The following is a 14,416-nucleotide window of genomic DNA, read 5'->3' as shown; positions in this document are numbered from 1 at the left end:
GGCCAGACTGAGTTCTTGTTGGGCTTTTGCCTCTGTAATTTTCCTCTACATGACCTAACAAGATCCCTATACTCTTCTTGAGTTGCCTGCCCCTTCTTCCAAGAGTGGTAGACCCTTCTTTTTTCCCTGAGTTCGAGGAAAATCTCCCTGTTCAGCCAGGCTGGTCGTCTTCCCTGCCGGTTCATCTTACGGCGCACAGGGACAGCCTGCTCCTGCGCCTTTAAGACTTCCTTCTTGAAGAATGTCCAGCCTTCCTGGGCCCCCTTGCCCTTCAGGACTCTAGGCACCCTATCCAGATGGGTGCAACATTTCCTGTTTCCTCTTTCTGGGGCGCTTCAGGTTCCTGTTCATTTGAATAATGAAGTCTTGAGGACACACACTAGGAAATGGCCATTTATTTATTTATTTATTTGGGGATTGCTACTTCTCAAGCATTTGGCAAATGTTCAAAACTTTCCTTCTTCTGAGGCTTTCCAAGGATTTAGTATTTTCACATACTAAGAAATAAGCATTCCCACACACCATTTTCTCTCATCATTGGCATACAGGGATTGCCACAATGGTTATTTAAAAGCGTCAGTGGTCTTCAGAGAAGTGACATGTGTCTTGTCCATGAAGGTATGGGAGTTATTAAATTAGGTCAGTACAACCAGCCCTTGATGCTGGATTTCCTGTTTGGTTTTTTTCCCAGGTTTCTCTGGGCTGCATCTGACTGGAGGGGACACTGCCTGCTCAGGACATCTGAAAGTAAAGCAAGAAGAAACTTGGGCTACAGTTTGTTTTTCACACATTGATTTCAAAACTGCCTCTGTTATATGTAATGAGTTAGCATGTGGCCAGGCTGTGGACATCTTGAGAGGGATGCACTTTGGAGACAGTCATGAACCGATCTGGCAAGAAGAGTTTCACTGTGTAGGGAATGAGACTCACCTTGCACACTGTCCCAGGATGCTGCACCGTAGCAAGACATGCTCTCATGATGCCACTGTTGTATGTTCGGGTGAGATTTTGGACTGATGAATATAATTTACATGTGTCCTATATGTCTTCTTCCTGTCAAACTGCATTTCAGAGCCTCTGCATATTTCTGTGGTCCTCAGGGTTCTTGGGTGCTTCCCCTATCATGCTCTGAGCCATCCAGGGAAGGCCAGGAAGTAATAGAGAGTAGCCCCTCAACCACTCATTCACTCTAGTGAGAGTCTGCATTTAACATGGGCTGTTCCAACCATTTAATTTCTGCACCAGGGATGCAGATCACAAAAGGGCTGTAATTTCTTTTATGCTACAAGAGGTATGCACTCAATAGTGCTGAGAAGCCTTCCATGTCTTTCTCATACACATAAAAGGAGAGATGATGTGAGCAGACAAGCAGGAACTTGGAGAAATTAATTTATTTCCTGTGCTGCCAGTGTGTTTGTTAATCCCTGGCACTTCAGTTAATGATAAAACTGGGAGAGGTACCATACCTCCAAAAGGTCAAAGGAGACACAGTTACAAATTTAACTTTTTTAAAAAAAAAAAAAAAAAAAAAAAAAGAAGAAGAAGAAAAATTGTCAAAGGCCTAGATGACTTTCGTTGTGACTGTCAGGTAACACTGTTTAAAAACTCCATACAGTCATGGCTGCTGGGGACTCTAAATACAGCTAACTTAGTTCCACCTACCAGAAAAGTGATGATTAGACCTAGCAAACACTTTTTTCCTGAGGGTACAAATCAAATGGGGTAAACTGAACATGGGGCAGAGCTGCTGGCAACATCTTCTACAAAACAAGCCTGGAAAGGACTGCAGTTCATGCCCATTTCCCAGTCAAAGGGCTGCAGTCTGTTTCAAGACACTGTCCCACTGGCCACGGTGATCTGGAGTGCTGGATGGGGAGCTGTGACAGCCAAAAGGCTCAGTTAAAGTATCAGTAAAGGACATGTCTTGGCTCCTGCATCCATCTTTAAGAGCGACAGCTCAGAGTGGAAATCCAGGTCTCATCAGAGGGAGGATGATCCAAGGACCAGCCAAGGGTAAGAAGTAACAGTATGAGAAGACAGAGGGACTGCAAGGGGGCTGGCAGTAGGACACCATAATCCTACTCATGCTGTACTTAAATTACTGCAAATATGCTGATGGGCATGGCTGTTGTGTTTGGAGCCTTATCCTGTGGCATGGATGAAAGTTGAGAATTGCATACTGCAGTTGCTGCTTAGTAGCTAATGTGAGATGACCAGCTACTGTGAAAAAGAGTGCTCCTCTTTGCTTCTGCTCTGAGTTTCTCAAGTGCTCCAAATGCAAGGCAATGCTGGAACTGCCTCTGCAAGGAAAGGTGTTGCAAGGTAGCAGTATTGTGGGGGGAGGAGAGAGCAGAACAAAGGAGGAGAGACTGAACTTAAAGAGTCAAAAGACTTCGTCATGTAGTGCAGGCTACAACATGGACAACGAAGACTTTTTTTTTTTCAGAGCTGGATTATGAGCATCCTGGTCTAACATGTTCCTCAGTAACCTGAGATATAGTGAGTCCTAGTTCCCTGCAGCTAGATCCTTGCAGCGAGATCTCTCTTATAATTTTCAATGCAACAGCACAAAAAAAAAAAAAAAAAAAAAAAAAAAAAAAAGTAACTGCTAAGTTCCTTTATTCTTCCTGCAGGCTATGGTGGGTACAGGCTGGCAAATGGCAGTACTACATGTTCAGGGAGAGTAGAGCTTCTTCATGGAGGCACATGGGGAACCCTGTGTGACTACCTGTGGGATTTACCAGCTGCCAATGCCCTCTGCCAGCAGCTGGACTGTGGAGTTGCCCTACTGATACCAGGTGGACAGTCCTTCGGGAAAGGAAAAGGATCTGTCTGGAATGGCACATTCAGCTGCAAGAAGAATGTCTCGCGCCTGAGAGACTGTCGTGTGAGTGTGCTAGGTCATGATGAATGCCCTGCTGGAAAAGACGCTCATGTGGTGTGTTCAGGTGAGCAGTGGAAAGGTCTAAGAGGAGAACTGAAAAACTTCTTATTTGAGGAAAAATACAGACTAAAAATGCAGAAGGTGTCTGTGAGGCTCAGTCTTTTGTCTGCTGCTACAGGCATTTCCAGGAGTTGAGGCTGCACTTCACCAGCACCACAAGGCTGCTCTCTCTGAAATGCTTCTAGTGTCAGAGAACAGCAAGAACATGACTGCTCCAGAAGGTAGGATGAGCTAGGGGCAGAGGGTGAGGACAACATAGGCAGTGTCCTTACCCACCAAGGCACAATCCAAAGCATCTGCACAGAGGACAGAGGAAGGTACTGATAACAAGGTCTATGGACAGTCCCAGACAAAGGATCAATCAGATCAAACAGATTTTAGGATCCATCTGGAGAGTACAGTCAGGAGTAACAGGAGACAAGACTGGAGACAGTTACACTAGCCACACAGTTGAGGCAAGGACTGAAGGCCTGGTCCAAGTTTAAGTGAGGCCTTGGACTGGCAGCCTGAGGGTGCTTAGCTGGAGGCCCTAGATGAGGCTGGTTAGAACAGTTAAGGACTATTGGTTCACCCAGAGCCCTGAAGCCTACTGCTCTGAGTTTAAAAATTGCAAAGGGGACCAGATCTTGATTTCTCATCATTCTTCTCGGTAAAATAGGGTGAACCAAAGTCTAATTATGAGTATGGAAGTTCCAGTGGCCCAGTGGAGTAATTTAGACTACTGAATGCTAAGGAAAACTCATTCTCATTTCCCAGTCACTTTCAGGTCATGCCCATGAGCAGTTACAAACACGACATCTCAGTACTCACTTTCTCTTATATTCAGGGTGCCCAGGGGGCAGGTTGGTAAACGGCACCACATGCTCTGGCAGAGTGGAGATCCGCCATGGAGACATGTGGGGAAGACTCTGCCGCTCCCACTGGAATTTGCAAGCTGCCAACGTTCTCTGTCATCAGCTGAACTGTGGCTATGCAAAGTCAATCCACACAGGAGACCATTTTGTGGATGGGAATGGGCCTGTATGGAGAGATGCTTTTCACTGTGAAGGGACAGAGTCCTGCCTCTGGGATTGCGCTCAAGTGACTTTGGGCAATCCAACCTGTTCAGCCAGAGAAGCAGCCACTGTTATTTGCTCAGGTAAGTCAGAAGTGGCCTTTTATGGGTAGTGCAAATTCAGACCAAAGCAGCATTGGTGATCTCACTCTGCCAAGCAAGTCTGGTATGTCAGCCTTCCCTTCCCTTCCCTTCCCTTCCCTTCCCTTCCCTTCCCTTCCCTTCCCTTCCCTTCCCTTCCCTTCCCTTCCCTTCCCTTCCCTTCCCTTCCCTTCCCTTCCCTTCCCTTCCCTTCCCTTCCCTTCCCTTCCCTTCCCTTCCCTTCCCTTCCCTTCCCTTCCCTTCCCTTCCCTTCCCTTCCCTTCCCTTCCCTTCCCTTCCCTTCCCTTCCCTTCCCTTCCCTTCCCTTCCCTTCCCTTCCCTTCCCTTCCCTTCCCTTCCCTTCCCTTCCCTTCCCTTCCCTTCCCTTCCCTTCCCTTCCCTTCCCTTCCCTTCCCTTCCCTTCCCTTCCCTTCCCTTCCCTTCCCTTCCCTTCCCTTCCCCTCCTCTCTTTCCCCCAGAGCTCCAATCTTGGTTTCAGCATAGAAATTTCATTTAGTAAAGGTATTCACATCGTTTACATGTGCCTGACTCCTTGCAAGATCTAGTCCTTGAGCTGGGGAAGCTCTTCTCACTTCCCATTGCAGACCCCTGTGTGTATCAAAGCAAACAAAGCCTCAACAGAGGCTGTCTCCTTAACCAGTGGTGAGAATTATTTTTTACCAACAAACACAGACATTTGTCTTCTGTCTCTCTCCTGCACGTTATTTCTACCGCAGTAAGAGCAGTAGGTGTTATTCAATACACTTTCCAACTCTCTTGAGCCCAGGTCTTGCTGAATCACTCAGACTCTCAGGTGGTGAGAGCCGCTGTGATGGGCGAGTTGAGATCTCACTCCATGGCATGTGGAGCAGAGTCCTGGATGATGACTGGGACATTAAGGATGCTCATGTGGTATGCAGACAACTCCAGTGTGGAATTGCCGAGAAAGCCTATTACCTTCCAAGATCTGAGCGAGGCATGGGTCTTGTTGGCTTAAGAAGTGTCCAGTGTGCTGGAAATGAGACTCAGCTGATGTTCTGTAAGACCTCGCATTCTCAGACAGTGCCAACAGGAATTGCTGAAGACATTGGTGTGATTTGCTCAGGTGAGTCACTGTGCAAAAGGTACAGAATGCTTCCTAGGGTTACCTCTAGCCCACCTTGTGCTGTGGCCTCACCAGATCTTAAACAGGCATGGGTCTGAGCTTGTGATACCCACCTGCATGTATACTCTAAGGGACAAATGATAGTTAAGGAAGCAAGTGTAATTTACATAATGTTTTCTTCATCTGAATTTCTTAAAAAATTTATCTCCCATAATTGAAAGGAAATAATAGAATACAGAAAACATAAGAACACTAATTTGGGCATAATTGCCATACATTCTGACTGTCACTTGTGAACCAAATAGGTTTTATTTTGTGACATTTCTATATTTATAGATACCTGCAACTTTTCTAAAGTGCATTAGAAGTATTTCTACTCTTATTTTCTAACCCATCTGTAACAGGACTGTCTCTGTCTCTGTTTAACTAAATGAGTTTAGATAGAAAAGAGCTTCTCCAGCTTTCTAAGTTAATGTGATCTCTGTATATACTTAGAATGACTAGACACTTTCTTTGCAACAGCTCACAGGAATTATTCAAACATTTACCTGATGCAGGAGTATGCCTTTCCCTTTATGCGGTTTTAGCATCACAGGAGTTCTGCCCAAGAAACCATAACAAAAGAACCGGAATATAACAAGAACATGATGCCAAAAGCGTTTTAAACATACAGACATTATACTGAGCTGTGCCTTATTGTTATATTGCATGTTGACATATGGGTTTTCTTCCTGCAGGTAGCAAACAGATCAGGCTGGTGAATGGAACAAACCGCTGTGCTGGGAGAGTAGAGCTTTATCATGATGGCATTTGGGGCACCATCTGTGATGACAGCTGGGATCTATCTGATGCTAACGTTGTTTGCAAACAGCTGGGATGTGGACATGCCATCAAGGCATTTGTCTCTGCTTATTACGGTGAAGGCTCAGGACAGATCTGGCTGGATGATGTGAACTGCACTGGGGCTGAATCTGATCTCTGGGCATGTCCCTCTAGGCCATGGGCCCAGCACAACTGCCAACACAAAGAGGATGCTGGAGTCCTGTGCTCAGGTGTGTTCAGAAAATTCTTTTCTGAGACTGTGGGTTGAAAGGGGAGGGTTACATGAAGGGGAAACAGAGAATAGTGGAGACTTGCTTGGACAGACTCTTGCTCTCGACTACAAGTATAGCTGGTCAGCACGTTCTCTTGTCCCATCAAGATGCAAAGGGTCTACAGAAGTCCTTATTTTGCATTAACACACACACACACACACAAAAGTGTGTGGTGGGATATTTGGGGGGTAAATTGGAGGGTTTCTATAAAGATTTTGACAGCAAGGGGCTGTGGGTGTTCCTTGGGCAAGATGAGGTCATAAACTGCCATGTGCCCATTACAATCAGTTACAGCTGGCTCTGAAACCAATGGAAACAACACACTGTGCACCAAAGCATCAAACAATCAGAGGAGCATATGGTGGCTCTGCTCATGCATATTTAAGACAGAGTGGCAGCTGTGAGAGAGTAGAGATGAAGGAGAAGCAGAAAAAAACATGGGGGACATGGCTAGAGACACAGTTTCCATGCCAGAGGAGCTATGCCTCTGAGAGGGCTGTGGCCCGTGGATAAGCCACACTGGAACAGATACACTCCCGAAGGGACTGCAGCCTGTGGAGGACCCACACTGGAGCAGGTACAACCCCTGAAGGGAATGCAGCCTGTGGAGTATCTATGCTGGAGTAAAGGAAAATCAATAAGAAGCAAGGAGCAGCAGAAAAAACCACAACCTCCTCCACTGCAACCCTCACTGAAGGAACTGGAAGGGAAAACAAAGGAAATTAGGACTAACAGAGTGGATCAAAGGTGTTTTCCTAAGTATTTATTTAATTGTTAATATTTTCTTTTTTTTTCCTCATTACCCAAAGCAATAATTAAGATTACATTAAGTGCAAAAAATTAAGTTAAATTTCCCCAGTGGAAACTCTTTTGCCCATGATAGCAGAGAGTAAATGTTGGAGACACTCTTGCAACGCTAGTACCTGGCATACCCTGAGACTGGAATAATTGTAGTGACTTCGAAGCTCCACAGAAGCCTTGATTCTGATACCAGAAATTTGTCTTGTTTTGGTGTCATGTAAACAGTAGACTCATTGTGGGTGCAAGGGGGGCACTAGCAAGGATATGAACTATGCGTAAACAGGCGGGAAATTAAGAGCGTGACAGACCTTGTTGGAGGGGAAGATGATTGGGAAGAACTCCAGTGGCCTGGATCCAGGATATTTTTGTGTCCAAGAATATCAGCCCGGGAGATGTAAAGGTCTTATGTTATTTGTGAAATCCCAGGAGTGGTGTGTTGCTTTGCTGTGGGGTACACCAGAGCCTGCCTTGTGCTCACAGCAGGACTTCAAGAGGCACTGAGGCAGCTTGGCAGAGATGGGGAATCTGGTTGATGGCCTCTGTCAGATTAATGGTCTCACAAAGTGGTGTTAACTAGTGCTCAGCACAAAAGTGAGGATTCTGATCAGAAGTTAGCAGCTAGTAGTGCTGAAATGGTCAAATTATTGCAAGCTTCAGGCTGCTTGTGGGAGCACCTACAGCTTAGATTGATTGACCTCGAGGGGGACACTGACACTTTGGGAGGAGAAACTAGGGACTTACGATGAATTAAAAAATTAGTCCTTTCAAGCATTCATAGCTACAGTAATTAAGGAGACCTACAGAAAAGAGTACACTGCTCCCCAGCCTGTGACCACTCCATATATCTTTACTCTGAGTGTAAATGAATGGAGAAATGTGGAGAAACTTACAGTCACTGCTCCAGGGAGAGGACTCTGCAGTGGCTATGGCATTGCTGGGACACCGGAGCAGAAGAGATACAGCTGAAAGCTTGAGACAGCAGGACTTTGGGGAGTTTGGGACATAAGTACTTGTAAAGACTGTACTGTACAATGTAGGAGGGCTTTGGGATCAGTTTATAGAGAGATATGTTGAGCAGTGCCTAACTGTGCTGATCTACAAACAAAATACCCCTTTGAACGGTCTGGGAAGAAGGGGATAATCAACTGCATTTTCCTGGACTGCTGGAGTGTGGTTGCAGGCAAAGAGAGAGGGAGTCTGCAACCCTTGTGACCCCTAATGTTAGGGCTTGAAATCTCCCATGGCTAGGCATAGTTACTAATGCCCCTCTGGTACCACCTGGTGGGATGCCCTGTTGATCAAGGAGTGACCTATGTATACCATTCTGGACTGAGGATGCCAGAAGAAGAATGTAAGCTTAGCAGCACAGACAAGGATAATACCGTGCATCCAGCAGTGTGGTCAACTTCAGGAAAAACATGAAAAGAGAATGAGAATTTTGCATGTCCCTCCCTACATGCTGAGACTTAAGGATGTATCTGAAAGTAAAGGGAGACAATATGAGAGACTGGGGAAAAAAAAAGCCCTTCATAGGCCTAGCATTGTGAGCACAGGAGAGAGGTGAGAACTTACTTAAACCATTCCCTTCTGCCACCTGACTTCTGGACCCCATACTGCTCTGACAACTGATTTGAACTTACTGCATTGGGGGGTTCTCCCCTGGCCTGGCAGTGGATGAAGTTAATCAAAGTTATTAGACTGTCCAGATAAGTCAGTCAGGTACCCTTGCCTCAACAATGTTGTGTGCTAGTTGATACCTAATGATAGAGGCACTCTGTGCACCTTGTTGTCTTGTCTGTCTAGCAGTGATAGACACATAGTTCTTGGAGTAACTGGAGGAGAAACATGGCCAGCTCTGGAGGAAGGGAACCTGAGCTTGAATGGATGGGTTTACACATTACCTTCTGCCACTGGCCCTACTGCCCCTGTCATCCTTGATATTGACTTTCTTGACCACCAGAGATGGATGGATGGATGGATGGATGGATGGACGGATGGATGGACGGATGGATGGATGGATGGGACAGAAAGGCTTTGGCTTTTTTGGAATAGGCAGTGTGGCTTGCACACGTAAGAACCTTCTAAGAGATTCCCCAGGACTCTCTAATCACCCAAACAATGCTGAATTTGCCTAAATAGACCCAAGTGTCAGTCTCTTGGCAATCCAAATAATTTGCTGAAAGCAGTATCAAACTGACAAAGGGGCCACCCATAAAATCCCCAAAATAATTGTTACCCTAGAAAAACAAGAGATAATCTTAAACACACAGTCACCTTACAACAGTCCTGTTTGACCTGTATGGAGGTTTGCTGGAGAATCATGGTTTACAATAAATTTCAGAGCACCAAATTAAGTAACACCCCTGTTAGCTGTTACAGTTCCAGACACATTGCAGCTCTTGTATGAGCTAGAAGCTGAAGAATATACATGGTATGCTATAAACAATATTGCAAATGCTTCTTTATTTTTCAATTCCACTGGTCAAAGAAGCAAGACCTCAGTTTGCCTTCACCTGGAGTGGTGTGCAGTACATCTGGAACCAGCTGTCCCAAAGACAGAAACACAGCCCTTGCTATCTTGCATGGCATCATCCACCAAAATTTAAAGCAACAGAATTCCGAAGACCTTTTCTCTACCTTGATGATGTATTGATTGGAGGAACAACTCCAGAAGTACGAAGTAAAGAACTGTAGGTAATCATTACCTTTCTCAGTGCTGGATTAGCCATTAAGCATTCTGAAGTAAAAAGGACCCCTCAAGATATACAGGTTTCAGTCATACAAAATGGATGCAGATACATGGATGTGCCAGATGTCCAAACTGATTGGATAAGCACCGTGGACCTCCACACAACAAATAAGAACGCAGGCTTTCTTGGGCATTACTGGATTTTGATGTATGCTCATCCTTGGTGGCAGCCAATTGACCAAACCCACACATCAAGTGACCTGAAATAAGCCAAATTTTTAGTGAAAAGAGGAACACCATCAAGCTTTGGAGCTGATCAGCAGGATATAGTCCATGTCATGGCATTAGGACCGATATAGGTAGGTAGCAATGCAAAAAAATGTGTTATACACACATGCAGGAAAGAAAGCATTGTATGGTGTTTGTGGCACTGAGCACCTCAAGAGATGAGAGACACTGTTGGCACTCTGGTGTCAGAGCCACAAAGGAGCAGAAAATAACTACTCCTCTCTACAGTGAGAAGTCCTAGCTGCATATGCTGAGGGTGTCTGAGTGCCACTGAAGTGAGTGCAGAGCAGTTACTGTGGTTATGCCCTGGACTAGTTGTCCTGAATTTTAGGTTCAAGGATTCAAAACCACTGAGGGAAGAGCAACCACAACTACGTGGCAAAAATGGCTACTGGCCTTTTGCCAATCTGCACGTATTGTTTCAAGCTCTGGACCAGGATTAGTTGAATTTAGTAAGTCAATGGGCAGCAATCAACAGTGTGAGGAAAACCAAACATCTTGGCTGTCAAAGTTCAAGCGTATTATGAAAGAAGTACTGAAAATAAACAACAGAATTTGTTTACTGATGGATCCTGTAAAAGCACAGCAGGAAGCAGGAAGTGGAAATCCTTGGAACCCCTCTACAGTAGAAGCTGACATCTGGAAAGACCCTTGAAGAAGTTCGAAAGGCCTTGAAAACAGCCTTGGAACATACTCAGGAGCACCAGCAAACCCCTGTATACAAATTCCTGGATAGTGAATTATGTGGTAAGGAAATGGCTTGAATAATGAAATTGTGATAACTGGCAGCAGTGAGGAACACCATTTTGAGCAGAAGTAGTACGGAAAGTAGTATGACAGCTAGTTGAAGAAAGATCTGCTTAATATGTCATATTAATAATACACATATCCCAAATTCAATGGGAACTCAAGAAGAGAAACGTAACAACCAAGCTGACCACCTGGCTCAACCTGTCAGTAGAGATTTGGGATGGCAGCATAAAGGAAAACTAATTTTTAGATAGATGAGCCTAGGAAACAGCTAAGCATGCTGCGAGGGATCGAGGACAGAGAAGGCTGCTTAGGCTTGTCTTAGGAAGATGTAATGCAAGCAATTAGGCAGTGTGATGTTTGTGGAATAACACAACATACAGCATGAATGATGAAACAGCATGCACAGTGAGAGAAATGAATGTTTGGAGATATCCGGCAAGTAGATTATACAGACCAACCCATCCCTCCCCAGCAACACTGGCACATGCTATGTTCTCATAGTGGTAGAGCATCACAAGGGAAGCTAGAAGTTTTCCACACTCAGACAGCAAACACAGGTAACACCCTAGAAGGACTATTTGTTGGCACCATGGAATGCTGCTTAGGCAGGAAATGGACAACATAAGTCGTTACAAAAATACAACCATTCAAGAATGAGTAGAGCAGGTACATCACCAGGCAGCTGGAAAAGTAGAGCTATGCAATGTTTTACTTAAACCCATGCAGCCCAAAAGAAAACCTGAGCTCATTCAGGTGATAAAGTACCAGCCAGCCCTGAGGTTGCTTGGATTGGGAAGCCTGCAACAGTTGAAATCCCTAAGAAAATGGTCTCTATTGTTTGAAGAGCAGTGTTTACTTACCGGTTGGTCTTTGAAAAAAAACAATGAAATCTGTGTCTTTACATAAAGTAAATAGAAGAGGGGACCTCACAAACTACATTCTTGTTCATGTGTTTTGCAGGGGCAAAATCCGAATCTTGCAATAAATTATCTGTTGAAAATGGTATGATGTTAACTCTTGTAATGTGGTTCCCAGAAGAGAGGTAGTGTTTTATTGACTATATATGCACATCGTTACAATCTCAATACCTGTTGCTTGGGACTAAGGATAGAGTTTATAATGCATGTGTTTCATGACTATGATGATGGTAAAGCAGAGTTTAAAATGGGTGTACGTTCAAACACTCATTAAACAGGTATTTCACAGAGGTGATGGGTGAAATGTATTGGCTACAACTGGCAGGGTTTCAGTCACTGGAGGCTGCAGGGGTACCCTGTGCTTCTGCAGGGGAGCCACTCCAGCTAGCTCTGAAATTATCGGAAACAAGTCATTGCACACCAAAACTTCAACAAATCAGAGAAGCACATGGTACCTACACTTCAACATACCAAAGAAATATGCCTGCAACTGTGGGGGTGCCCTCACTCTGTTTGTTCATGTGGTGGTGAATCTGCTGGCTAACCAGAAAGGATCACAGTTTGACTTTTGGTTTTAAGCATACAAACACTTTTAGAGTGGTTTCCTCTGGCACTTTCTCATACAGAGCAACGAACAGGACTGTTAGCAGATTTCTGGACTCATATCATAACCAAGTTCCTAGCAGAATCAGGCACCTCTAATTCCATTTTTATGTCTTCACTTCTAGAGTTCCTGGCTCTGAGGCTGGTGAATGGCAGTGACTGTGCTGGGCGTCTAGAAGTTTTCTACAATGGGACATGGGGGAGCATTTGCTCCAATCGTATGTCTCAAGTCACTGCAATAACTGTATGCAAACACCTTAACTGCGGAGATGGTGGGGAAATCGCAAGAGACTTCAAATATGGCAGAGGTTCTGGGCCCACATGGCTCGACCACATTGAGTGTACTGAGCAACATAGCTCTCTCTGGCAATGTCAGTCAGACCCCTGGGATCTTCAGTCATGTGATAACCGAGCAGAAGAGACGCATATTTCTTGCACTGGTAATTAGAAATGCATCTGTACCGGACTGCCCAGACACATGCACAAACTTATGCATGCATATATGGACATTTTAGTAATTACCTCATGTTCATTTGTTATCTGGTATATATTATTTCTAGTTTCATGCAAATGGCACAAACATTTTTCTTTGTTTATACCCTTGATGTAAACGAGTGAATTAAAATTACATTAATGAAACTGAGTGCAGTTACCTAGTGGAAATCCCAAGGAAGTCCCTGATAGGATGGTGCCGTTGCATATTTTTAAAGCAAAAATCTGATACACAGTCAGTCGGTGAGATCCAAGTTAGTGTCAGACTTCTCAAGAAGTTGAGAGGCATGTATGTGTTTCTACATGTATGGAGGCATACCAGTGCCTATGTACATGTATACACCTACATGCACATACCCATGGACAAGTGTATGAATTAGTTCAGTTCTAAAGGTCCATTTCTGATGCCCCTCTTACAACAGTATTTCATACCTGTGGGTTCCCACTATAATACAAATGAATTCTAGATGACATTCAGCTCTCCTGAAAGGGATTGCAGCTGCCTCACACAAGAAGAAAGGAAGCACAGACATCAAGAAGATTATTTAATTCATGGCAATAGCCAAACAGTGATTCACCAAGTACTATCTAGGCCATATATATATTATAGGAAAAAATTAACTTGATGATTAATTTTTAGGCATTTTACACTCCCTTGCTCTTTTCAGAGCATAATCAAGTTATTTACTTCAGTATTTAAATTCCGCAGGAAGAAAAGAGGCAACATCTCCAGGTACATTTGCTGAGTGTCCAAACTTTACAAGTTGTTCAGGTACCTCTACCTCTTTGTTTCTCCTTATTGGTTCCTACAGACCTTCCTGCCATTTCAGCAATAAAGAAAGTTTCTGTGTTTTGCAGACAGGGAGAAGTTACGAGTCGTAGGAGGAGAGGACGGATGTTCAGGCAGAGTGGAGATTTGGCACCAAGGTTCTTGGGGAACAGTCTGTGATGATTCCTGGGATGTGGCAGATGCTAATGTTGTATGCAGGCAGCTGGGTTGTGGATCTGCTGTGTCTGTTCCAAGTGAAGCTGCCTTTGGGGAAGGGACTGGTCCCATCTGGTTGGAGAAGGTGGACTGTAAAGGAACAGAGCTATCTCTTTGGGACTGTCCTGCCAAGCCCTTGTTCGACAAAAACTGTAATCATAAGGAAGACGCTGCGGTGAATTGCTCTGGTTAGTGACTGGTCCTTTGGTTCATTACACAGATCTGGGAAGGAGATGGATAGAGGAATATTATGTCATTTGTACATCCCAGTGACTAGCCCCTTCATAATTTTGACTGCAGGAACCTCATAAATGATGTGAAGATGTTCCCCATATTTTTCACAGTTGCCTCTTCCTTAATCTGGACTTGCCTTCCTTTTGCAGGTATGACAGAAACAACAGCATCACCCACTAGAGCAGGTAAAACATTCCTTCTTCCCCCTTTCTTTCTCCATTAAATGAGGATTTAATTTCCTTCATACTGTATAGCAGGCAAATTAGCAGTGTATTCCAGCTCACCAGAAAGCATCTCCCACAGACTTTTGTAAAGGAGAGCCAAGTGGCACTGTCCCCAGCTGCTGAATTCTAGCTGCTTGAGCAGGACCCACAAG

General features: G+C 44.6%; 1 protein-coding gene across 1 annotated transcript; it reads left to right on the top strand.

The window, feature by feature from the left end:
* Window positions 1-1,991: 1,991 nt before the first annotated feature.
* Window positions 1,992-13,999, top strand: LOC104343167 (scavenger receptor cysteine-rich type 1 protein M130). The gene is made up of 7 exons (XM_086460780.1): window positions 1,992-2,013; window positions 2,634-2,963; window positions 3,780-4,082; window positions 4,867-5,184; window positions 5,922-6,236; window positions 12,455-12,769; window positions 13,680-13,999. The coding sequence occupies exons 1-7, from the start codon at window positions 1,992-1,994 to the stop codon at window positions 13,997-13,999; spliced, it is 1,923 nt and encodes a 640-aa protein (XP_086316906.1).
* The last annotated feature ends 417 nt before the right edge of the window (window positions 14,000-14,416 follow it).

Source organism: Leptosomus discolor, chromosome 1 (genome assembly GCF_034619465.1).
Source record: "Leptosomus discolor isolate bLepDis1 chromosome 1, bLepDis1.hap2, whole genome shotgun sequence".
Classification (NCBI taxonomy): Eukaryota; Metazoa; Chordata; class Aves; order Leptosomiformes; family Leptosomidae; genus Leptosomus; species Leptosomus discolor.
Note: the sequence above shows the minus strand (reverse complement) of the source record. Positions and strands in the feature narration are given on the sequence as shown.